This window comes from Alosa sapidissima, chromosome 18, assembly GCF_018492685.1.
Source record: "Alosa sapidissima isolate fAloSap1 chromosome 18, fAloSap1.pri, whole genome shotgun sequence".
NCBI lineage: Eukaryota > Metazoa > Chordata > Actinopteri > Clupeiformes > Clupeidae > Alosa > Alosa sapidissima.
The window spans coordinates 12,069,278-12,095,365 of NC_055974.1; the positions used below are offsets into that span (position 1 = coordinate 12,069,278).

At 41.2% G+C, this 26,088-nt stretch overlaps 1 protein-coding gene across 13 annotated transcripts in view; it reads left to right on the top strand.

Annotated features, from left to right (window-relative positions):
* Positions 1-9,034: 9,034 nt before the first annotated feature.
* dysf (dysferlin, limb girdle muscular dystrophy 2B (autosomal recessive)) overlaps positions 9,035-26,088 on the top strand; it is a 74,026-nt gene continuing 56,972 nt past the window's right edge. For 4 of the 13 annotated variants that reach the window (XM_042069388.1, XM_042069391.1, XM_042069394.1 and 1 more), the window contains exons 1-17: positions 9,035-9,422; positions 15,190-15,245; positions 15,415-15,506; positions 18,063-18,168; positions 20,061-20,175; positions 20,824-21,047; positions 22,104-22,232; positions 22,543-22,605; positions 22,701-22,751; positions 23,303-23,333; positions 23,426-23,541; positions 23,803-23,929; positions 24,307-24,410; positions 24,524-24,592; positions 24,702-24,745; positions 25,082-25,164; positions 25,868-25,900. In XM_042069388.1, coding sequence (XP_041925322.1) covers positions 9,335-9,422; positions 15,190-15,245; positions 15,415-15,506; positions 18,063-18,168; positions 20,061-20,175; positions 20,824-21,047; positions 22,104-22,232; positions 22,543-22,605; positions 22,701-22,751; positions 23,303-23,333; positions 23,426-23,541; positions 23,803-23,929; positions 24,307-24,410; positions 24,524-24,592; positions 24,702-24,745; positions 25,082-25,164; positions 25,868-25,900 — 1,531 coding nt within the window. In that variant the 5' untranslated portion in view covers positions 9,035-9,334. Of the gene's footprint in view, positions 9,423-11,766; positions 12,224-15,189; positions 15,246-15,414; positions 15,507-18,062; positions 18,169-20,060; positions 20,176-20,823; positions 21,048-22,103; positions 22,233-22,542; positions 22,606-22,700; positions 22,752-23,302; positions 23,334-23,425; positions 23,542-23,802; positions 23,930-24,306; positions 24,411-24,523; positions 24,593-24,701; positions 24,746-25,081; positions 25,165-25,867; positions 25,901-26,088 lie in introns of those variants that run through there. The other 9 variants (XM_042069389.1, XM_042069397.1, XM_042069398.1 and 6 more) reach the window with 6 other exon arrangements.

A 26,088-nucleotide genomic window follows, 5' to 3' on the forward strand; every position in this document is an offset into this window, starting at 1 on the left:
ACTTTAACATTAAAAAATCACACTGTATTATCCACATTCACAATATGTACACTTTAGGAACCATTTAATACCACTGATATTGTTATAAAAATTGGACAATAACCTCCTCCATCATCGAACATGTTCTGAAAAATCCGATACGGCACGGTGCAGTCCACTTCACAGAATTCATAGTTTACCCACCTCTTATTTTACCACTACATCCCTGCTGACGTTCCCTGAGTAGACCATTTATAGATTTTTATGAGGCAAATATACCCCCATAATTTGACCGTACAGAATGGAAACCCACAGGCGGTTTACAGTAACTAAGCAGAGCATGTGTAATATTTAGGAATTGAGCAGGTTACCTAGTTTGTTGATTTGAGTGTAAATTAGATATTTTCTTTTGCATTTATCAATTACAGTCCTTACCCAGCCAGGGACGGACTGGGAGTGAAAACAGGCCCTGGACTTAGCCACTACTATTTGAGCACGCACGCACACACTTTCGCTGTCTGTCATGATACTTTCACTGGCATAATAATATTGTGAGATTGTATCACATTCTGATTTTACAAAAATTATAATTATTGATTATTATTTTACCTCATACCTTCCTTCATAGAAGTAGCCTAAACCAACAGGGACGTCATATAGCCTACCATTATGGTAAATGGGGGTCTATCAATGAATGGCCTTGAGCGTCTGTTCGTCTTTTTAAGGTAATGACACTTTTGTCAATTGCAAGAGTTGGCCACATTGGTGACACTGTAGCCTTGTGCCTATCCTGCTATTAAAAACGTGATGGCACAAATGTTGCTAGTTTTTTGAGTGATTAATGTTGCATAAGAGAGGCATATTATTTGGAGTGCTAGACACTGATGAAGCATATTGAGCCAGGTTGACGGCCGTTAGATGGACGGCCGTTCTGGACTTTTCCAGAACGTCAAGATTGCCAGTCCGCCCCTTTTACTCAGCAAATAACTTGCCATCTGATTTTAAAGGTGTACTCCCTGACTCTGATTTTTCAAAATTTTGCAGATTGCTCGTCACAGTCCTTTGTGATTCAAAAAAACTTCAAACACAGGCTTGGTTCAGCAAATCAATGCATTGCTTCAAGAATACAGAAGAGAAAGGTATTTTATTGGCTGTTGAGCTCAAATATCAACAGCCTTTAGACATAATTTGCAGGATCCATCTTGATATGACTTTGAACTTTATGACTATGACCTTTGGAACTTTGATATGACTTTATGACTGAACTTTGGATTTCTTTGATTCCTAAGCCTGGAGGTTGGATTAGGTGGTCATGTACTGTATGATTATGAAAGGCTGATAAGACTCCTACTTCTACCTACTGGCGATGAGATGTGGTTTAGGCCTACTGTCTTCTCTATCTGGATCTCAAATCTTGTTAAAGGAACATGCCAACTTATTAGCTTTTCCACCAGAGTTAGATTAAGAAGATACACCTTTCTCTTTTCTGTGCATGCAATAACCCAGTTTGACACTGGCTAGTCTAATTATCTGGAAGTGGGTTGTTCCAATTAGCCTATAGCTTCCTTTTAACTACAGGCTAGCTATAGACTAATTGGAGTAATCCACTTCCAGTCAATCCAGACAGTGTCAGTCATATGTTCTTTCTATGGAGTACTTCCAGTCAGCGGCTCCACCACCCAGAGCAAGGCATGCCTTCCCTGTTTGATTCTATTTATAGGATGGGAATTTCCTCATGGTCAACATTACTCCATGGCTGCTAATTTGTGCTCCTTCACTCCAGGGATGTCACTATAACCAAAACTCAACTGTGGCACAGTTCACTCTAATGATAACAATAATCAACTGCTTCCAAAGAGGCAACAAGAGCTAGTTAAAAACCTTAACTTATTTACTGGGGCACAGCAATTCAATACTGGGGCACGTGCCCCAGTAAAAGGGGTCTAGTGACACGTCTGCTTCACTTGCTAAGGCCATTTAGTAACCAGGATGATAAATGACTGAAATGTTCTTGGGATCAAAACTTTGGTCACACTTTATTTTGAAAGTCTGCCTACAGATTATCTACGGATGACTATCTGTTGGCAATGTTACAATACAGCCTATAAAAACCTACACTGGTATCCAACGATTTGTTTCCTAACACAATTTTAAGCAAGTCTATTGGGAGTTTGATCTCTTCACACAGACAACATCAATTGAGTCGCTCCTGAGCCACTGTAGTCTAGCAGCTTTGAATAATTTAAAGGTGACACCTGTTAAACTCACCTCAGCATGACATTTACTGAGGGTAGACAAATTACACCAAATTACACCAAAATACACCAAAGCTGAGAACACTTGACAGGAGGGGACACCAGGGACTGAAAACCGAATGATTTTCATTTTGGTTCCTTCTGAACAAAAACATTATTTTTTTTGTGCCCATTGCAGTGTTCCAAGGCCTCTCCTCTAAATGCTAACCGGTAGAGCGTTATAAAAGAATGTTAATAAAGTTCCTTTCAAAATGACATTGCCTTTACAAATTGATTTATGGATTTATGTTGCTGGTATCAAATTCAAAATTAACATATATTTTCCATGAAATAGTCAAATTTGTAATTTTCAACATTTGATATGTTGTCTGTGTCCTTTTTGCAACTAAATATGAGTTTAAGAGATTTGGAGATTATTACATTCTGTTTTTATTCACATTTTACACATCGTCCCAACTTTTTTTCTATTTTGGGGTTGTATGTAGCCGTGGACATCCCATGTGTAGGACAGACACAGTATGTTTAATAACAAGGTATTTCACTTTATAGGACCAATATAGATATGCTATCTCCAGGCCCGTCGCTAGAAGGCAAGCAAACCAAGCAATTGCTTGGGGCCCCGAGCTGGCCAGGGGCCCCAAGACAACGACTGGTTAAGAATAAAATGTAACGACAAACTGTGAGCGCCCCTTTGATAGTCAATGCAGTAAAGTGCAACGACACTGTTACTGACAATACCGGGATCCCCCTCAAGGGGGCCCCTCTCAGTAGTCACTGACAGCAGCCAGCCAGCCAAGTTTGTGATCTCTGCTGCCGGGAAAATATAAAACCTCGCAGTCATAATGAAGCGGAGTTATGCGTCCGGAAGCCAGAAGAGAAAGGAAGAGGATTACAAGAAAAAACAAATTAGTGGTAAGTGATAAATTACACTGGATAAAATAGCTCTACTTGTCTTGTACAAATGATGTAATGTCGCAGCAGGAAGGCTAGCCTAGCAAAAACATTTTTTATGTTAACTACCTGCCTGACGGCCCATGCTGCTTGTAACCATAGATATATGTCAGTATTTATATCTATGGCTTGTAACAAACTAGAACAGTTAGCGCAACTTTTTTTTTCCGGACGGACGGAATGTGGTTACCAGAGGTGGAAAAAGTACGAAAATATTGTACTCAAGTAAAAGTACCAATACCTTGATGAAATATTACTCAAGTACAAGTTAAAATACCAATCTGAAAATGCACTCAAGTAAAAGTAAAAAGTAGTTCATTTAAAATGTACTTTAAGTAAAAGTTACTTTTTTTGGGGGGGGGGGGGTACCAGAACAACCAGTTTTACCAAAGACTTTCTAATGAGGAGATATAGCACTCAAAAAATCCTCCATAGTAATGCATGGGGTTAGTTTGTAACGCCAATATGGCAGTTGTCTACACATCATATGTCTACACATATCACAACCCTTCCGCGGCAAAACGTCGACATGTGAATACATTGAGCCAATCATGTGGTGTGTTGTAAAATACATTGAGCCAATCATGTGGTGTGCTGTGAAGACATCATGCCAATCATCTGTTGTGATCTCGCTGCTGGAGCAAGATTGGTGTCGTGAAGCCTTACGCACACACATTTCTGCTGAAATAGATGCACGATAAGTGCCCAAAAAGTGTTGTAATATGGCCGCCGAGTGGAGGTACTTGCCTGAAAAGGACGTTGAGAAATGGAGATCTATGTGAAAAATCACCGGAGTTCTCCTTTAAGTTTGAGCAGTAGTTGATTTTCAAAGTTAGTTGCACTCATCCTTGGGTTGCTTTGCAGTGAACAGTAATTCAGCACAACTGAAAAGCCCCTCACAGGCAGCTGAGGCAGGCAGGCCAATATTGAGTTGCAGAGTTTTTTTTATATTTGGAAACGAGCAGAGGGTTCAGCAGATTAAAGGGCGTCATACTGGGGGAGAAAGTGGGAAGTATAGGGCCCCAATGGAGGAGAGGGCCCGTGAAAAGTGGAATACAGGGGGCACAACATTTTCACCAGGCAGGTAATCCACACATAAAAAATCCAAACAACTCCATAAGTAGAGTCATGTAATGAAGTGGAATAACACAGGGGAAAAGTATTAAACACGCTAAGAAAAAGCACTAAGGCAAGGAAAGGGAAGGAACGAGCTGGAATCTGTAAGTAGTTAGAGAGTAGTTATCCTTTCTATCTGTGCAAATTAATATAAGCTTGGTTAGTAGCCTACATATTGATGGCCTACAAAAAGGTTTTTCATTACCAAGGTGTCACACAAGAAACATTTCATGATGGATAAAAGCAAAAAGCTCTCCCAAGACCTTTGCAACCTTATTGTTGCAAAACATATCAATGAAACTGGTTACAGATGCATTTCAAAACATCCGAATCTTCCAGTAAGCAGCATGGGAGCCATTATCTGCAAGTGGAAGAAACATCACTGCATCATCAACCGGCCATGCACAGGATCTCCTCGTAATATTTCTGACCAGGGAGTCAGAAGGATAGTCAATTCCAAGAGCCAAGGACCACTCGGAGAATGCTCCAGAAAGGCAGCCAATTCAATTAAATAGTTCTGGAAGTAACTAAAGATCAGGATTCACAAGAGGGACCCCTGGAATCTGTTTAGAACAATGGGCCAAAATCAGGAAATGTCTTGAAGCTGTCTTTACAAACGGGCTTTTCCACAAAGTATTGAAGAAATTTCAGTAGGCACGTTCAATACTTTTTTCCTGTGTCATTCCACTTTAATACACAAAACTCTTATGTTTGGATTTTTTATATGTGTGTTAATATAATGTGTGGTGAAAATTTCGAATAGATTCACTGGAAGTTTAGGCTAATTACTGAAAAAAAAATAAGCGTTCAATACTTATTTCCACCATATATATTTATTTTACCTGAATATTTTATCTTCCAAATTAAATGTCAAAAGGAATGTCAGACGAAATTTAAAGTCTGACTAGATTTGGTATACAAAACATAGTGAAAACTGTGTAAGGTCACCCTCACTCTCCCTTGATAAAGAGCTAAATGGTTTAGTCCGCCTGCACGATTCATAAGGTAGTCTATCTTTTGTTTATTTAGTTGAGCATCGCTAGTAGTGGACCGCTAATTGTTTTGCTGCTGGTGCAATGTCTTTCTCCAATACAGAAGCGTATTGCATTCATGACAAATAAAATAAAAATGCACCCTGTTTATCTGAATTAATGACTTGGCACATCCTGTTTTTCTGAATTGTTAAGTTAACTATCTCATCAATACAGAAAAACAGCCCTGTTTCTCTGAATTAACAAGTTATTCTGATTTTCTGAATTAACGAGAAAATTATCTCGTTAATTCAGAAAAACAGAGCTGTGACTTGCATGAGGTAAGCTTATAGATACCTGGACTAGGTGTTTTAATGTTTGTTTTAGGTGTTTGGTTTGGCTGTCAAACCCTCCGTAGCAAACTGAAAAAGTCAGATTTAACTTGGGTTTTATCAAAGAATGTCTGTGTAGATGCATAAATATAGAACACTGCTAGATTCTAAATCGCATTCAGTATTTTGCGTTTTAGCTAGCAGTAGCTAGTTATATGGATGTTGGCTGTGATGCCTAGCCTACAATGCAGCCTGCATAGGCTACCGATCATTTTGATCATCACCTCTGTTGCTGTTTGCTTGGCCGTTTTTACAACTGTTTTTCTGAATTAACGAGATAATTTTCTCGTTAATTCAGAAAATCAGAATAACTCATTAATTCAGAGAAACAGGGCTGTTTTTCTGTATTGATGAGATAGTTAACTCAACAATTCAGAAAAACAGGATGCATTTTTTTTTATTGCATGAATGCAATGCGCTTCCGTAGATTTTTGATGTAGCGAAGTACAATACTTCACTCAAAATGTAATCAAGTAAAATTTAAAATACCGATTTTATAAACTACTTAAAAAATACAAAATACACAGAAAAACTACTCAAACGTGAGTAAATGTATTTCGTTACTTTCCACCTCTGATGGTTACATACTGTAATATGTTTATTAACGGGATAAGGAAGACGCAGATCTGTTCCAGAATCACTGTTTATCGTATTTAATGACATAACATTGCTATAGCTTTCGAATAGGTTTTGATGAAGGTGGCATAGCTTCTCTGCTATAGGCTACTAATCTACCATGATAATCTATTTACCAAATGGGGGTTAGGAAAACCACACGATAAATTCCGTGCATCAAAGCAGACTGGAACATTCATGTCTAGCAGTATTCATGCATGCCAGCTGTTTACTGTCCTTAAAGCACGGGGTGCGTCTGTCTAATTCTCAAACAGCAGAATGCTTAAATGCTATGTTAAGATACAAGTAGGCCTGTGTCAATGTATAACATTAGCTTGGGATGTTTTTACAGTAAGCATTGGTAGTTGTGAAAGCAGCTGCATCCCTTCTAAATATCAAAATATGGAAATGCTAACATATCTTTTCTTTCTCCCTCAAGGTGCTTTGCTTAAATTTCTCAGCCCTCAGGCTCTTCCTAAGGATACCTCCACTGATGAAGGTAGAGTGAATTTCTCTAGCTGAGCTGTTAATGACCATTTCCAATATGCTAACAGTGAAATGGTCAAACGTTCTTCACAGGTAATCTCAGATTTTTTTTCAATTATTTTCCCAGGTACACCATCAACTTCATCCTCCATTCATGAGGAAGAAGCTGACATTGGATTTTAGCTCCACTGTTTTTGCAAATGTTCAAAATGTTCAAAACTAATGCACAGCATATATATGCAACAGCAGTATTTGCACTGTCAACATTTTTTATTTATATAAAGTGTGGGTGAATTTAAACTGTATGGCTATGCTGTGGTTCCTGTAGGCTTTGCGTGCGGTGGGTGGGTGGGGGCCTCCATGTCCATTTTGCTTGGGGCCCCCAAATTCCTTAAAACGGCCCTGGCTATCACCCAGGAATGTTTTCTTGGAGTATAAACATTTGAGAATTATCCTACTTCTGGACACATCCATTCAGTTCAGCACACATCCACTTCAATTAAAGCTGACAAGTCTGCCAGATTAAGGGGACTAAGCCAATATTTAGAATGTTTGCAACGCTCATGCTCCTCCCCCACTACTACCGAGCACCCCCTCATCAAGTTCATGCTCGTCAGTGCACACCAGACCATAGATATTAGAACGATACTATCTAGAATAGTTCTATTAGGTAGCATCGTAAACGCGGCCGCCATATTGCTGGGGGCAACACCTTTACTGTCTATGGGCAACACTTGCCGGCAATCAGAGACACCTGTCTGATTTCCAGTCAGAGTCACATTTTCCTCCATTGGCCTCCAGTGATTGTTGCCCCCAACAAGATGGCATCGCTATTTACGTACGTTCTGGAGCCCAATGCGGTATCTAGCTTTCTAATATCTATGCACCAGACTGCACCAGACTGTGATTGACAGTCAGATCTCACACAGCCCTGCTCTGATTGGACCAGAAGAACCGGGAGCTGTGGATTTTTGCAAAACAAATAACAGGCTCTAGGTGGAGGTAGAAGTGTGTTTTTTTTTTCTAAAACCGGCTGATTTATGTTGTTTTGTTGGAGCATAGTGTTGGTTTCAGTGAATATGATCAAAACAATCTTGCCAACCGCAGCTTTAAAGTATCATATTCCTCACAGTCTTCTCAAACGATCACTGCTGCTATGACCTAGATATTACCTCTTGTCATGTGATTGTGTAGCCTACAGTAACGCTCTCCATCAGCTGGTGGACTACCATGGTTTAATTGGTTAGCTATTGAGATGGAATTTCTTTGTAGTCTGCTGATCTTCCATGCTTACGCTAAATGCTAAACTCTCATGCTAACCCCTAAGCATTTTACTTATAGCTAAGTTTAATCTTCCTGCTAGGACTGGTACTCCTTTAGGAACGCAGTCTCACACTCACACACTAATATCATTCTGTAAGGAAGGACAAGGCAAGATTAAATAGAGAGAGCATTTCATACACAGAGGCAATTCAATATGCTTTACATAAAGGAGAGCAAACATTTTAAATAAAGGTATAAAAGGACAGTAGATGGATACCTGTAAGAAGGCGCAAGACCGTGTCTAGAAATGCTTTGTGATATACTTTGAGCTTATGCTAGGCAGGTGGATAAACATGGATGTTTTTATATTCACCTTCATGGACGTTGATTGAACAACACTCTGTGAGCACTGCAGAATGTATTTCAGGAACCAGTCCATGTCACCAGGCCATGTCATCCACCTCGGCTGCAGAGGGCCTTGGAAAGATGTCCAGTGACTCAGGACGTTCCTGCCAGCGGGGAAATTAGAGTAACTGGCTTCTCTTCCTATTATTATTTTTATCCTTGAAGAATACGAAGCATCCTCAGTGTTTCCTCCTGTAACTTTGCCAAATGATCCGTGTATAGCAAATGCAGTTACTTGAATCAGTTCATGAGGAATAGTGTTGATATTTTTGTAATGTATAGACATTATCTTTTGACATTATTGATAAGACGTTGTATTTTTATGTGATGAACTTCCATCCTCACTCAAAACATGCACATTTCTCACCACTCTTCCCTGGCAAGACTTGGATAACTAAGGGATGCAAAATACATGGATAAGCCTGGTCTCACATGGCTTCACAATCATTTCTACTGCATTTAAATGTAATGGTAGTCACTAATGTGAGCTGGCCCTTTAAGCCAAGAGGCAGCCAGTGATTGAAAGGGCAGTGTGTGTGTGTGTGTCTTGTGTGCGTGTGCGTGTGTGTATGTGCATGAGCGAGTGTGTCAGGCGCACCAGCGCTCTGTGTGTCTGGGTGACTCAGGAACGGGCAGCCGTACTCGACTCTGACGACAACTAGCTTTTTTGTCTCTCTCTCCCTCTCTCTCTCTCTCTCTCTCTCTCTCTCCACTCCTCCCACTCCCCTCTCTGTCACCCTCTCTCCCTCCCAGAGTCTTTGCTTCACATGCCTTATCTTCAGGCTACTGCTGACTGAGGCTGAACCCCCATCTCGGACGTTTGTTTTCTTTTCACCTGTCCTAGTCGGGACTCTGGTATAGTGCCCGCCCGGCAGACGCCGCCTCTTCGTCCACTCCACACATGCTGCGTGTGTTCATCCTATGTGCTGAGAATGTGCTGACGCACGATCAGGACATCAGCGATGCCTACTGCTCCGTCACATATGAAGGTAGGAAAAGAAGGGAGAGGAGAGGAGAGGAGGGGGTGGGGGGTGGTGCCAGAGGAGGTGGGGAGATGGATATCTGCCATAGTCTGGTCTGGACAGGACCACTGTCTGACCGGTGAAAACATACGAGTCGACTATTCTGAAGTCTGCAGGACTGTAATCTCACGGTGACATGTTACCAGGCTCTTTACTCAGACTCATCCGCTTGTATTGGACTGCTAAAGGGACCATACTCTACCAGCAGCAGCAGCTGAGGTTATTATTGGAATGACATACCCGGGCACTTACACAGATGTCCAGTAAAGGGGGGAGTTTTGTTACACTGGCTCCAGGGGACTGAACTGTAAAGTGGAGCTAAGCCATGCTCTCTGTGTTTATAAAGCAGGGTTAAGTCAACACGCAGGGGTTCGGCAGACTGGGGGCACCCGCCACTCTTCCCTGCAGCTTTTGTATACAAAGCAATCTCATGCTTTGGGAGATTGGAGACATAATCTAGACCAGACAGTGCAGAGTGGACCTGTGCTATTGGGGTTTTAGCTGAGCTCATTAAAACATCCGGTTTTCTGACACTGCCAAATGTGGCAAACTGACAATGAGATGGCAATGGCATACTGACAGAAATGGTTTGTGTCCCAGCAGCATTGCAGTAAAGATTTTTCATAGATTGAAATGATCTTTCCAACAAACACAATCTAGGCTGTACATTTCATTTTTGCATAATAGCTTTCTTACATTTCCTCATAAGAGACTAAGAATTAGAACAGCCTTCAGCAGTTTATGTGTCTCTGCTCTGCTGATCGTCTTGTGTATCTAATGGTGAACCCGTTGGTCTCATGCACATGAGTGTTGACTCCTTGTTTCATTATAAAAAAGTGCTTCTGCTGCTATGAGATGTACAGAGGCCTGCTGTTTTAGAATGTGAAAGTGGAACATGAGGAATCCGTTCAGGAAAAGTGCTACATCATGCTGGGGCAAAGCTCCAGGTGAAATAGAGATGGGTGCTAATGGTTGCCATGGCATCCTCAGTCCAGTGTATATCTTATGTTAAGACAACATAAGTGGGTCATTCCTCATGTCTAATTACTTCGATCATTTGATCTCTCTCCACTTAACAAAGCATGTACTTGCAGCAGATTCAAAGGAGCAGCTGCTTTAGAGCTGTCCTACATCACAGAATCCTGTGACATTGAAGCCAGATCTGCCTTAGCCTGGGAATACCCATATGAACCTATGGCAAATTTGGGATTTGCTCTGCAGGTCCGTCTGGCCAAGATACCATTGATGCCCATTTCCAATGTTTCTAAAATCAGGGCACACAATTACAGTTGCTAATCCGACATGGATGTGTGTATATTCTTTGGAATTGTGTAAACAACTGCATTTAAAACCTTTGTTTACAAGATTGCCGCACTTCTGAAACGATTTGATAAGAATTTATATGCACCAATTTAAGTTTAATTTCACTGCTTGTTACATCCCTGCGGGAAGTCGTAAATCAATGAACCCTTTTCAGACCCACTCTCAATCTCATCTGAGAAAGGACCTGGAGTCAACGAGGCTAGGTCTGCCTGCCTGTGTGAGCAATATCTGACATGCAGTCATTATACATGTTCATTTGTCGTCAGCGTGGAATGTAAGAAGGGACATCTTGTTGTTTTAACTTTGGATCAGCAGGTGGCACTCATGATGTGTAGAGCCATGTGCACTCAAACTCTCCTGGAATGCCATTGTCCCCCTCCTTGACCCCCTACTCAACTCTTTGGCTGCATTTGAATGGGTCTGTGATCTGAGCTAGAGCCATAAGCTTGTATTGTCACCCAACACCATGTCACCTCAACTTCTGCTGTAAAACATGACAAACTATTTTATTTGTATTTCCAGAAATAAAACAGTCTGGACTGAATAATCATACAGTTTGTAGACCTCCAATGTAATACATCATATCAAAATTGATCAAATCTAATTTATGGCATTTAATATTGATGCCCAGGAAGTGATAATCTCTTCTATTAAGTTTGTGGTTTCCTTTAATTAGATTTTTAAATGAAGTTATGTCCTTGAGAAGCTACAAGAATCTTGCGGTTGACTGTTATCTACCCAGCTAATCGTTAATTGCTGCTATTAACTTTTCCCTTATTTCATCGGATGAAAATAGAAAATATTTTAAACAAACGGCATTCACAACTCCAAGCAGGTATACTACACAGCGTAAAATTCTCTTTTTTCTGCCATGTCAAACGACAGACAAGGGTGTTGAGGATGAAGGGAGGGAGCAGGAAATGTTTAGATTTCCTCTGGACTTGAGGGATGTGTTACTAGTGCAGGGGGTAGTCCTTTGTGTGTGTGTGCTGTGGATGGGTGTGAGTAAGCAAGTTCCCAGCTGTGCTCTGTCTGTGTGACAAAACAGCAGTGTCTAGAGGATTCTTACACTGGGACCCTGCTACTGATCAACCACCGTCTTCCCAGATATATATACAGAGAGTGAGAGAGAAAGAAAGAAAGAAAGAAAGAAAGAAAGAAAGGGAAAAATCTTGTGTCATTCCAGCAAACCTGCACAGTTCTGCTCCACTCTCTGTGGTCCAGGATAGAAGAAAGGGAAGATACAGCACAGCCTGGCTATCCATCCAGGGATTCTCTTGTGCTTGTGTCTGGCGTGTGATGTTTGGATGGTTTAAGTTACTGAGGAGAGCCTGAGAGTTGTGGCTGTTGTTGTGGCATCATGTTGAGGTGTGTGCTTCAGAGGGCAACAAACCTAGAGAGAGGGGACAGGCACAGCGACCCCCTGGCTAGCATCACTTTCAGAGGTAAGACAGCACTTGAAATCCAACTGCGTTCCGAGGCACACGTCTTTGAACGTCCAAGAAATGGGATACTGTGATAATGTGTAAAAACTGTTATTTAGATGTTCAGAACTACAACACGTATATGCATTGTATTCATCTGAAAGCACTATTGCAGAATTATTTGCAATATAGTGGTTTGGTGTTGCTACTGATATTCACAAGTAGATCTTGTGAGAATGTTGACCTGTTTAGAGGCTGTTTGCAAACTGGACCAAGTGATTTTTAGGCATGCAGAATACATTCTTACAAAGCATGCTTTTCGATGAACTTTGTTACTCAAGACATTAGGAGTAGCAGTAGCAAAAGAGTAGCATAGAATATAAAAGAATCCCGCTGTGTGCAATATCTCTGAGGTGTTTCTTTGAACATGGACAGACTTCTTATGGCTTAGTAAAGGCAGTTTTAAAAGTCACACATTACATAGAAGTTACGTCTTTACAGATGTTTGGGTTTTAAATCTGCGGTGAAGGTGGATATCTGTTGCAAACTCTTGAATGGAAGAACTAGATATACGTTATGTGTTAAAATTGTCTTGCTATTTTTATTCATGTTTGCATTGTCTGGGAAGTTTATTTTTGAATTGTCTTTATCGTCGATGTCCTAGTGCCTGAATGAATGACTGGCAGCTCCCGGTTTAGAGGGCTCTTAGCGCTGTGGCTACTCCTTCCTGTAATTGTCTACCACTTCCTGTTCCATCACATGTAGATGCACAACATGTGTGAGTACATGTGTACATGTTCAGAGTTGCCATGGCAACATTGACCCTAGGTGATGCATCCCCCCCATGATGTATATACTGCCCTTTAACATTTTCAGACCAAGCTTTTTTCAGTTAACATAAATATTTGACACTGCTTTTTTATATATACAGTATGTATCATGTGAGCCTTTAGTATGCCACTCATGAGTGGAGAGAGTAATAACAATTTCGAACAATGGCTATTTGAAGAGTTTTGCTAATTGAAAAATAATGAGTTGGACCATAGAAACAGGCATTTAAAGGGTGGTGGTTTTGAATTAACTGACCTCTTAAAATTACTGTGGACTCCGGAGGAACAAACCACTTATACTTGGAATGCTCATGTTTGCTTGGCATACCATTCAGCTTTAAGAGCAACAGCAGGACATGAAGTGTTCATCTAACCTCCATCAAAGTGATTGCATATTTATAACCGATAAACCTATATTGTTATAACTGATGTAACATGTGTTGCTTTCACATCTTTAAAATGTAGTTATTCCTTAAGTAGAGAAGTGCTGTCTTCTCTACCACTATGTATCAGAACTCCTCTCCTTTTATAGACATCAGTGGTGCAAACTGCTGAGCGACTGCGCTCTGAGTAAGCACAGAGTTATGTGTGTGTGTGTGTGTGTGTGTGTGTGTCTTGAACAGAGTGTGGATGATACCGTAGTCTTTGTTGTCTCCCTCCCTCCGGTGCCTTGGAATATGATAGAAAATCAGATTGTTGTTCATAGGAGTGACCTGAGTATGAACTCAGAGCCACAACCGTGAGGTTTTTAATTCTTAAGGAAGATTGTCCTGCTATACTTGGGGTTCAGAGTAACACTGACAGCAGTGGAACAGGGGTATTGGTCACTTGTCATATGTTGGCGTAGCACTCGAAAAGTCGCGAAAAGTCGCAGTCCTTTTACCACTGTGAGGATGTCCAGATAATTGATGACTTTGATGACAAAATTCTCTACAATGTTCCACTTTGCTTCCTTAAGCCATAGTGATGTTGTCTTCCCTCTTGCACCACTCCCTAGTGTTTCCTCTGTGACTCCCTCTTCTCTGGTAGTGCTCGATATTTTTAAGTTGATGGACTATTTTGAGGTCCATTCACAGGTTTTTCCCCTTGATTCTGTGTGCTTTAAGAGCCTTGTTTATCCTGTGTTCACCTCAGTGCGTGTGGTCATAACAGGAAGACGGGCCGCTCTCTTGAGTCTTTGCCTGGGTTAACTGGCAGATTGAGACACCATGTAGAAGTCTGTTACATGGCTCTTTTTTTTACAGCCACTCCCATTGCATGAATTGCATGAAAAAGTTTGCAAACATAAATATTGTAATACAAAAAAAAAAACTTCAGAAAAGTTTGTCCATTCATATGCACACTTTTACACACTACTTAAGTCAGTATTTAGCCAAGCATATCTAGAACAGAGATGCATACTTGCCGGACCACTGGGTGTTCAGAGAAGTAATTATGAAAATGGACATCTCTTGTTGGAAATAATCAGTCATTGTTTCTCTTCCTCTGATCAGACGAAATTGTTTTTACTGTTGTGCACCTGTGAGTTACAATGCCCCTGTGAGTAGCAGTGCAGTGAGTAACTCACTTCCAGTGTTGGAGCATTTGTCTTGCCATGGCCTACGTACTCTGTTTTATTCCGGTGTTTTTTATAAACCAGTGGCACAATAGAACCACTTCTTATAAAGCAGTTTGATGTGCGATAACATTGTTTTTATTTCAGTGTGATGAATTTGTTTTATTCGCGTCGGATTGTGAAACAAAGACTGTGTTGTGTGTTCCTTGATAAGATGACTTGTTCTTGAGAATCCATCTTGATTCTGTTTATAGGCCTACCAGACACACTGCTTCCTGAGGACGCAGGAAGTCATGGCTCATGCTTCCCTTCGCTTTATGTATTAAAGCCATTATCAGCTTCCTACCATCATAACAAGAGCGGCTTCATACATCACATTTTGTAACATTCCCTGGTGTTTCTCCCATTAAGTAGCTGTCCCCGTCGGACCGTTCACGGCTCAGATAGCCTGCTGGCAAAGTGTCTGAATGTTTTCACAGCCATAACCACAAATCATTTGCCCCTAGCATAACTTGGGAGTTCACACAGAAGTAAACATAGACTTTTCAGTGACATGAAAATATAATATAATATAATAATCATTCTGTTTTCTCTTTGGCCAGGGACGAAGAAGAAGACCAAAGTTGTCAAAAACAATGTTAACCCAGTATGGAATGAGGTCAGTTTTTCTTGGTTTCTTTGATGAGCAAAATATGTTTGCCAAATATTTGTTGCACTTATGCAATGTCATTTAAAATAACTTATATATCTGTAGCACGTTTTTAAAGTAAAGTGATCTTCCCTCTTGTCTCTCTCTCTCTCAAATACATGATCTGCTTCTCCTCCAGGGCTTTGAGTGGGACCTGAAAGGAGTGCCATTAGACTCTGGTGCACAGATCCATGTGGTGGTCAAAGACCATGAGAAAATGGGCAGGAACAGGTATGAATGGAATATTCTACAGCAATACATGTTTGGGCCCCTCACATTGCCTATAATGAAGAGGAAAGCCATTAGATTAGAGCCATTACATACTAACATACTAACATAACTGGAAATGATCACCTTGCCGCTTTGACACAAATTCTGATCATTCCCTCTGATAGCGTTAATTATAGTGTGGCCGGAAAGAACACAAGAAGCAGCTCCGTGGAACAGAATGGTCCAGGCAGAATTCTTAGGCGCAGACTAAAATAGATGATGTGTTATTTCAACCCTCGGCAGGGTTATGTTATTCCTCCACGGAGACAATGTACATTGGACAGGGTCCAATCATATAGGTCAGCCTATGCATTGTGGAACATTAGACAGTTGTCATGTTTGCATTTCTACACAGATGCAGTGCCATGGAAAAACAGTTAACTACATTGTTGCAGATAAAATAAAGACGCTTTGTGGAATTTCTGGAATTTTTCATTGTTTAGTGGAGCCAACATTATTTATAATAGAAATGCCAAACATCAGGGAACCGCCAACTTCCTTCATATTCCCAGGGGCATTGCCCAGCCTGTGTAAACTGCTCCAGCCTGCTTGGCTTTGGTAAATGGTCCTCTGTGAAATGTGGGCATGTATATTCACTAATTAATACATGCTATTCTTATGTCACAACAAAATAACACCAGCAAGTATTTATGAGTAAGGAACCATAATAATATTCAACTGATTGGTCCTGCTAGTGATATCTCAAGGACATCTTTATTCGCTGGCCAAGAGCGCTATGAAGGACAAACATCTCATCTCAAGGAAACCACTAATGGTCAACCCTCCCAGCATGCATTGTTCCAGTCAGTGTCCCAAGGTACTCACCAATCAGAAGCCATTGTGCCCCTGGAGTCTTTGAGCGGAAGTTTTCATCATTAGTTTCGCCCTTGCTTCCCTCTCTCAATTCCCAGCATAAATTACCTGGGTGTTCACACCAAACTAGACAAATAAACATGGAAATAAGCATGGAAAGCAAGCGTCAGAGCACAATGGTATCCACAGCTAAGGCTAATTAGCTGACTGACATAACAGCCTGGCAGCTTTACGAACATATCCATAAAGGAATTCTGTAAACAAACATTGTTTCCGAACTACATGATGCTAATGGAACAATCGTTTCATACATGAAGGAAGATAAACGAGGGAGAGGTGAGAGAGCAGAGAGGCAGGGAGGAATAGAGGGAGGAAGGAAGATTCACAGGACGTGACTCAGTAGGGTTTGCCATGGTTTCCTCATCCCTCTTACCTTCAACCAGGGCAAACGAGGCAGAGTCCGGGGATGGCACTCAAGTTGACTAATGGATGTTCAGTACACTAAGCTGTGTAAAATATTGTGAAGCATGTATTATAGTTTGTAGGCTGTTTTATGCTATACTGAGTGGTCAGATTGGCATGAAATCATACTTGAATGCAGGGTGTCTAAAGAGTTTGTGTTTATATATTTTTTTTATAGTGTAGTAGCTATTCATGAGCTTTCCTCTAAGATCCAGTAGCATCTTCTTTCCCATTTCTCTGTTGCTTTACTGTTTACTATTTTCACTATACTTTAGTATTTTTGTATATTTTACCATTGTAGCTTTATCTTTTATACAGTATCTTCTAACTCTTCGTATATATATATCTGATCTATATCTGATTTGCTATGTCTTTATAGTTTTATTAACTCTTAAAAAAGTAATGTCCTCCTGTAATAATTAGGTGTTCCATGCCTTTGAATGTCTGATCTCATATAAAGGGGTTGGAGCGAATTATCTAAAAACACATTGATGTATGTCCTTGGTTAGACCATTGGTGCTCACAGAATTGGACAGTATAATCAGCAAAATACAAGCCAAAAATATTTTTTTATTTTTAATAAATTACATTTTGTCTTATATTCTGATTCTTTCTTGGGTTCAATCATCTGAAGTGGCCCACTGTATTTTGCTTACCATTGTAAAAGTCTTGGGCTATTAGAAGTCAAACATCTACTCACTATGAGTTTAGAGCTGACCATCTACGTTTATTATACTTCAGTCATGAGCAATGTAAATGATGTGTTGTTCCACCCATCAAGGCTAAGTAAAAGTTGCAACACTACTAATTTGGGTTGCTGAATTTCCTGTTTCCAAAAGGACATTAGGCTGGTGTCATAGTGACTGTGTGCTAGTCAAATTGGCACCTCTTGAAGTTGTATTTTTTATGTTAATTGGGTTGATGTATTTGAGAGAGAGGTAAATGATAAATACATGATAAATGATAAATAATACATGATAAATATGTGTGGAATTGTCCACAATGATAGTTACAACCCTTGGCCCTCCTTTGACATTTGTCCCTTCTGTTAATTGTTACACCATCACAAAATGTACACAATTTCTGAATTTCTATTTGATGAAATACAGAAAAGAACGGGCATTGCTGAATAATTCTGACATCTCTGCACTGGGTCATGAACCACTCCAGCATACCGTTCTCTCTCCTCCCCGTGCCTCTGTCTTCATATCTACTGCCTTATTCCCCTCTTGTGTGCTGTAGGTTCCTGGGCGAATGCCGAGTCTCTCTTCGAGATGTCCTCAACTCCCCCAACCTGGCAGCAACCTTCACCGTGTCCTTAGTAGACACCAAAAAGAACAACACAGGGGTAGGTGTCTTTTTGAGTTTCATTCTTAGCCTTTAATGGACAGGGGAGTGAATAGTGGACAGGGAATGAGTAGGAAAGAGAGATGGGGAATGGGGTTTGGGAAATGGCCGGATCTAGTCGGATTCGAACCTGGGTCCCATGGGCACTGGACCCACTTGTGGTGCCGGATAAATTGATTAACAATCAATTCTCTCTCTCTCTCTCTCTCTCTCTCTCTCTCTTTCTCTCTAAGCTGAGGCTGAAAGGCATTAAAATAGAATCTCGAGTTGGTCATTGCATTCCATTCCACTCACTGATTAAAGAGAAAAATCACATCCTTCCAGTAGACCGCGAATCCTGAGCCAGGAGCCCACACCCTTGGCCCCACCCTGTTCTCATCCATCTGCAACGTTTCTTGTGTCCACTCCCTCCGTCTCGTCTCCACCTGGGTTTCCTGGACTCACTTGACTGGCTCCTGTGACAGTGGGAGATCTGTGGCACTGTTGCCTAAGGGCAGCTTCCTGGTATTGTGTGCTGCAGGGCTTTGGGCAGAGTCGAGAGGGTTTGTTTTTCTCTTGAGGGGCTCAGAGCTAGGCATTTACTCCTCTGCTCTCAGAATAGCTTGCACATCCTCAGGAAAAGTCTTCAGTGGGTCTAGGTATCACTCTGATCCCGGCATTCTGTATCGTAAACAAATTCTAGATTGGGAACACTTTGCCAGTTGCCTTCCCTCCTCTTTGCCTTGAGGAAACAGATCTCTGGACGCTACTGGGACACTACTGGGACAGCATGTATTTGGACTGTCCCCATTGCGATCTGTATGATGTGATGAACCCAAATTTGAGTCCATGTCAGCTTGGAGAATGAATCCATTCATTGAGGTTGTATTGCCACCGGTACCTTGCAAATACCATGCAAGTACCTGAGATCGACATCAGTATTATATTGACTACAGCTTCTGTTGGTTAGCATGCAGTAGCCTGAAAAGTTGTGGGCTCAATTCCTGGTTGCCATCGTTGTGCCCTTGAGCAAGGCACTTAACTCATAGTAGCTCCAGGGAGACTGGCCCTGCTATTAATTGACTTGTGTAAGTCGTTTTGGATAAAACCGTCAGCCAAATAAAAGAATGAAAAAAGAAAAATATGATTCAGAAACTCCACAGAAGAGGTTGGAGAGGTTTTGATTGATGCAATGAATGACCACAGAAACTGCCCAGGGAACCCTTCCATGGGTATATGTTTTAGTGACCATCAGGGCCTGTGAAACAAAGCATACCCATGCTTACAGGCCGTGTCAATACACAGGGCCCCAGGATCACGAGGATAAGCTCATAAGCTCTGTTCTCTAGTGCCACAGACTTAGCTCAGCGTAATGCACCAGCACAGAGCCTTACTCAGTCATTTGACAGACATAATTCAGCCTGCACTAATGCACTAACTGATTAGGTTAGCTTGAATATGAGTATGTATGAGTATGGGGCAGTCTTGGCCTACTGGCTAGGGCTTTGGGCTTGTAACCCGAGGGTTGCCGGTTCAAGCCCCGACCAGTGGGCCGCGGCTGAAGTGCCCTAGAGCAAGGCACCTAACTCCTCACTGCTCCCCGAGCGCCACTGTAGCAGGCAGCTCACTGCTCCGGGTTAGTGTGTGCTTCACTTCACTGTGTATTCTCTGTGTGTTCACTAATTCACAGATGGGATAAATACGCAAGTATACTTGGCCTAGAAACCTGAATTTTACATTTAAACCAAGAAATTTACATTTACATGTAAGATACATGTATAGTTTAAGGATAAGACTGGGATGGTCAAAAATACGCATTGAAATAAGAATGGTTCTGATTCAGTGCTGTCTGTGACTGGGTGGGTGAAGTGTAATGATGTTGATGACTGTTATTTCCTATTTGTTTTTTTCCAGGCTACAGTGACCCTGCAGGTCTCCTACATTCCTCCTCCTGGAATGGCCCCGATCTTTCAGCCTCCTCCCCAACCAGAGGCCGTGCACACGCCCGTAGAACTGGACACTGTGACAGGTAAACACACACACACACACACACGTACACATGTACACACACACACATACACACGCACAAAACACTTACACACACACATGTACACACACACACACACAAAACACACACACATACACATGTACACACACACACACGTACACATGTACACACACACACACACACACACACACACACATATACACAAACACTGGGTTGTTATAATAGTTATAGCTCTTGAGTAAAGAGTGAAAGAGGCCAATACTGCAGCAGCTGTGTGTGCTACCTCATGAATACCAGTGCACAATTCACACACATGTACACACTTACATACAGATATGTATGTGCACAGTACACACACACACACACCTACACACCATAGTGGAGCAGTCTCCTGACTGGACTCAGCCCTAAATAGTTAAAATCTAAATTAGGTTACGTAATTGGGTGAGCTATTCGAGAATAACTAACTGTGCATGAACACAGCTAGGCAAAGAGATTCTTAGCATGATGCAAAATGTAACAAAACAAGGACTCTCAACACAACCCAACCCAAGTGAGCACATTGTGAGGAATAATACTGTAGCATGTGAGTGAATTTGCCATTGTTGTCCTGGCGTGTGTGTGTGTGTGTGTGTGTGTGTGTGTGTGTGTGTGTGTGTGTGTGGGCAGTCTTCTCGTTGGACACCATGGGCGAGGATGACACGGAGAGCATGCTGATGATGGAGACGGTGGAGGAGCCGGAGCCCATGCCAGGCACCCCGGGGCCCCAGGAGCCAGGAGTGCCCACCGCCCCGCCCAAAAAAGCCCCCCCAAACTTCAACCCCAGTCTGAAGAAGAAGAAGCGCCATAGCACGAGCAAAGCACCCCTATCAAATAAACCCCAGGACCTGCAGGTGTGTGTGTGTGTGTGTGTGTGTGTGTGTGTGTGTGTGTGTGTGTGAGTGAGAGAGAGAGAGAGAGAGAGTATGTTTGTTTTGTAGATTAAGTTAATATACTGTACAGTTAAAGGTGCAGTCAGAAACTGCGCAGGAAGTTGTGTTTGTTTATGTTTATGTTTATATTTAAATTTATTAGCAATTGCTTTTGTCCAAAACAATGTACGTTATATTTTAACCAAGGACCAAACGAAACACACCAGAGAAGTAGCTCATCCCTCCCTTAAGTATTCCCAGAGGATCTCCACACAGGGTTTTGTTTTTGTTTAGGGGACAGGCTGCCCTCACTTTGTTTCCAGCTTTTAGAGCCTAGGCTGCCTACAGAGACCGTTTTTATTTTACAGTGTACTCACAGAATGGGCAGCTAGCGGGTCATACTGAAGGTGATAAAAATGTGTTATCCCGTACGATCGCTGACTGCACATTTAAGGCTTTAAAATGAGTGTTTACAAGCTAGTCGTGAAATGTATCTAGTTACTGTAAACTTCTCAGAGAACCATAGTATGAGGGTATCAAATTCAGGTGTAATTTTCCAGATGTAATTGTAATTATTAGTATATAAAGGCCTATTCCCAACAAAGTGACCTTTTTTCAGCTGTAACTCTCCTCAAACTCCTAGCTCATGATGGACATGTGACTATAATCTTATTTACCCTGTTACCGTGGAAAACCTATACTCTCTTGCTTGAGAGGTACTGAATGACTGCACACTTTACACTATATGCAGTCAGTGTAAATATTTAGAATGGTAAAACACATCATCCTGTGATATATTTTCCACATCAAAACCTTCGTCAGCACTATAATAATATTAATCCTGTATAAATTGGAAATTATTCACCAAGTATGATTTGATGAATTGCAATAAAGACTGCAATTAAAAGATAAAAGTCTTGCAATAATTGGCTTACAATAACAGTTATAGACAATTGCTTGCTACAGGTAGGCCTTATTATAGTTGATATATTTGACTTTAGACAAGTGAATTATCATTTACTTCTTTCTATGTTTCAGGTACGGGTACGAATTATTGAGGGTCGACAGCTGCCAGGTGTCAACATCAAACCTGTTGTGAAGGTCACTGTTGGTGGACAGACAAAGAGGACTCGTATACGGAAAGGCAACAACCCGTTCTTTGATGAGGTGAAAGGAACGATAAATGTTTTTTTTATTGATGTGTGTATCAATTTTTATATGCTGAAACATCTGTATTTTAGTGCATTGATTCCTTGGAAATGCCATGTATTCCACATATAAATAATATATGATAATTATGTAATAATTTTCCAACCTTCCAAACTCCAACCTAATCCCCACAAAAAGCTTAGCCACTTCAGGTACCTCTGCTGTTATCCCTTTTTGTTGGACAGGAAGTCAATTGTAATGCAATTATAATGCAATCTTAATTAATCAGGCAAAGTAGAAACTCTTATGCCAAAGCTCTGTTTTCCAGACGTTCTTCTTGAACTTCTATGAAACACCATCAGACCTGTTTGATGAACCTATATTCATCACAGTAAGTCTAAACACAGCACATCATCTTCATCTATCGTCTCATAAAATCCTGTGCTCAAACACTTCCTGAATGAACATCTCTGGTGTCTCCCATAGGTGCTGGACTCCAAGTCTTTGCGGACAGATTCTGTGGTTGGTGAATTCAAGGTAAATTCTCTCAATCGGGCTTACACTACAGTCAACATCTATCTGTCTTTAGCATATTGTGCTAGTAATGTTATTGTCTTGAGTTTGAGCTGACATTGTGGTTATTTTGATATTGTGATTGAATGTAGCTTGTCCTGAGTTAGTATTAAAGGTGCATTCAATGATTTAGCAGGAAGTCACGTTTGTTTGTGTTTATGTTTATATTTAAATTTATTAGCAGAAGCTTTTGTCCAAAACAGCATGCATTACTTGAACCAAGAACCAAACAAAACCTGCCAGAGGTATCTCACCCCTACTTTCAGTATTCCCAGAGAAACTCCATGCAAAGTTTAGTTTTTGTTAGGGGGACATGCTACTTTGTTTGTTTCCAGTTTTCAGAGCCTGGGCTGCCTACAAAGACCGTTTCTTTTTTTTACAGTGCACTCACAGAATGGGCAGCTAGCGGTCGTGAGGAGATGATTGCTAATGTGACAAAATTGTTATGATCTTGAAATCTGCTGACTGTACCTTTAATGGCTTCTGCTACTACATGTTTCTGCTCTCTTCTGTAGATGGATGTGGGCATGGTGTATCACGAACACAGTGAGTACTGCACCTTTACTTTTTTCACTCTTCGTCTCTCCAAACCACCGGTCCTTTCTGATGTTTTATTGACTGTTTCCCTCTCTGCCCAGGACATGCATTCCTCAGGAAGTGGCTGCTGCTCTCTGACCCCGATGACCTCTCGGCAGGTGCCAGGGGTTACCTGAAAGTCAGTCTGTTTGTGCTGGCTGCTGGCGATGAACCACCAGTAAGTGACAGAGGTCATGGTTGTTGACCTTTAAAGAACCAAATAAATGTTTATATGTATGAATATCAACATTGTATAGGCTACATTATATATCTTATACATCAAAACCTTCATAGGCACTTAATTCCTGTATAAACCTGACAGTTGATTGGCCCAGGGGTAAGAGTCTGTGTTGCCTCTGCTGAATACCAGTCACTTTAGTAAAATTATGCTTCCAGCTAAAACTTACAAATACTGTTTGTGTGTGTGTGTGTCCATCAGATGGATAGAAAAGAGGGTGTTGAGGAGAAGGAGGACATTGAGGGGAATCTGCTGCGCCCTGCGGGGCTCACCCTTAGAGGAGCCATTTTCACACTCCGAGTGTTCAGAGCAGAAGATCTCCCGCAGAGTGAGTACACTGTGTGTGTGTGTGTGTGTGTGTGTGTGTGTGTGTGTGTGTGTGTGTGTGTATGTATGCGTGTGTGTGCGTGTACATGTGTATATGTGTGTGTGTCTGTGTATATGTATGTGTGTGTGTGTACATGTGTCCGTGTGTGTGTGTGTGTGTACATGTGTATGTGTGTGTGTTAATGATCTTGTGTGTGTGTGTGTGTGTGTGTGTGTGTTATCCAATGAAGGGCTTGATATCCTAAGAGAACTGTGATTACTTTGTGATATTAATACCTTTTCCCATAGATGAAAAACAATGTAGAACTATAGGTTTGTCTTGTCTGAGAGTGTGAGGGAAATAATATTTTTTTTCTGTCTTTTTTTTACTAACCCTAGTGGATGATGCCTTCATGGATGGCATGAAACAGATTCTAGGATTTGATTCTAACAGGAAAAACCTGGTTGATCCTCTTGTGGAGGTCAACTTTGCTGGGAAAACGGTACTACTACACCATTATACTGTTCAATTTCAATTCTCTCCATGAAAACACATGTATGATAAACATCAGCATACGTTTCTCATACTAAAGCCCTTCACCATCCATACCATCAGATCTGCAGTAAGATCCTGGAGAAGAACGCCAATCCACAGTGGAATCAGAGCTTGACTCTCCCTGTTCGGGTAAGACTTCACACTTTAGTTTTTTTCCCCCCTCTAAAGCCGATCAGTATTAGTGGAGTTGATCTTTCTAACCATTCCCCTCTGACCCCTGACCTCTGCTCATGTCCAGTTTCCTTCTATGTGTGAGAAGATGAGGATCCGTGTTTTAGACTGGTGAGTTGATAGCTGAAGTTAAGTGGATGTTGTCATTTTGTAATATATTGCATATTCATGTGCTATATACTACATATGCATATACTTTCAATATATTTAGGTAAATGTTATAATACTGATATTAATTTAAAGTACTGTTGACTTTCACACTGGGCACTGTACATTATAGACTTGATAATAATAAAATGTTTATAAAGAGTTGATGGACATTTAGACTTTATTCAGTTAATGACATGTTGTGGTGTGATATTTTCAAGTGATAAACAGCAATACTTGATACAATCTGTAAGTTTTGTGTGACCAGAGGAAGTCCCAATTGTCTTTCGTCCTCCTCAGGGATCGAGCTAGTCACAACGACGTGATTGGAACATTAAACCTGTGCATGTCTAAGATCTCAGCCCCGGGAGGAGAGATAGAAGGTAAACACAAGATCTTATCTTTTTTTTAAAGTTTCTGGATGACTGTGATATATAACACTTGCTCGATGTTGATTGCAGTGAAACTATATCCAAATGTGTGCACTGGTGGTGATTTATCACATAGTGCTGTGGCCGCCCACTGCCCTTCACTGAGAGATATGACTACCAGAGCTGCATGTGTGTGTAATGGTGTGTGTAAGGGTGTGAAGTGGTTTAGTAGTTTGGTTTGGTTTGGTTTGGTTTGGTGAGCTTGTTGGGACGTTGTTTTTGCACTGCAGACCGCACCAATGAAATCCACCTAGTGTATGCAGCAAAGCTGATAACCTCATCATGCAAACCTTGAGGGTTGGCTTCTCTCTCACAAAAATATCTGACCTAATCATAGCACATCACTCACTTGATGAAATGCAAGACAACAGGGAATGAAAACACTGGTCACTGACACTGCTGGAGATGACCTCTCTGAGTCTGACCCCTTTCTCTAACACCTTGTTGCCATACTGCATGGGGCTTGACTTTGAGGTGTTTGATGAGAGGACGCTTGCAGCCTCACACCGATCTAGTCTAGAAAACAGAAACACTGCCATGGTTTGAGTGGGTCATGCGTTGACCTTGGCTTTGTCCAGTGCTCTGGCTTTCTACGTGACTTCACGGTTCCACTCTTAAGTTCTAAACTCTCCTTCATCTTTCAATGTGCTCTCAGATGATATGTCTACAAGGACTCTCCCGCACATCAGTATGTCCAACATTTCTTTCTCTTTTGTCTATTATTTCACTCCTACATTCCCTCCTCTCTTTTTGATTGTTTAACCAGCCTGTACTGATAGGCTGTGTTTTGCTTTGACAAGTGATAAGCTTGATACTTGATACAATCTGTAAGTTTTGTTTGCTGTACACTTGGGGAGAAGTATGTGACCTCTGTTT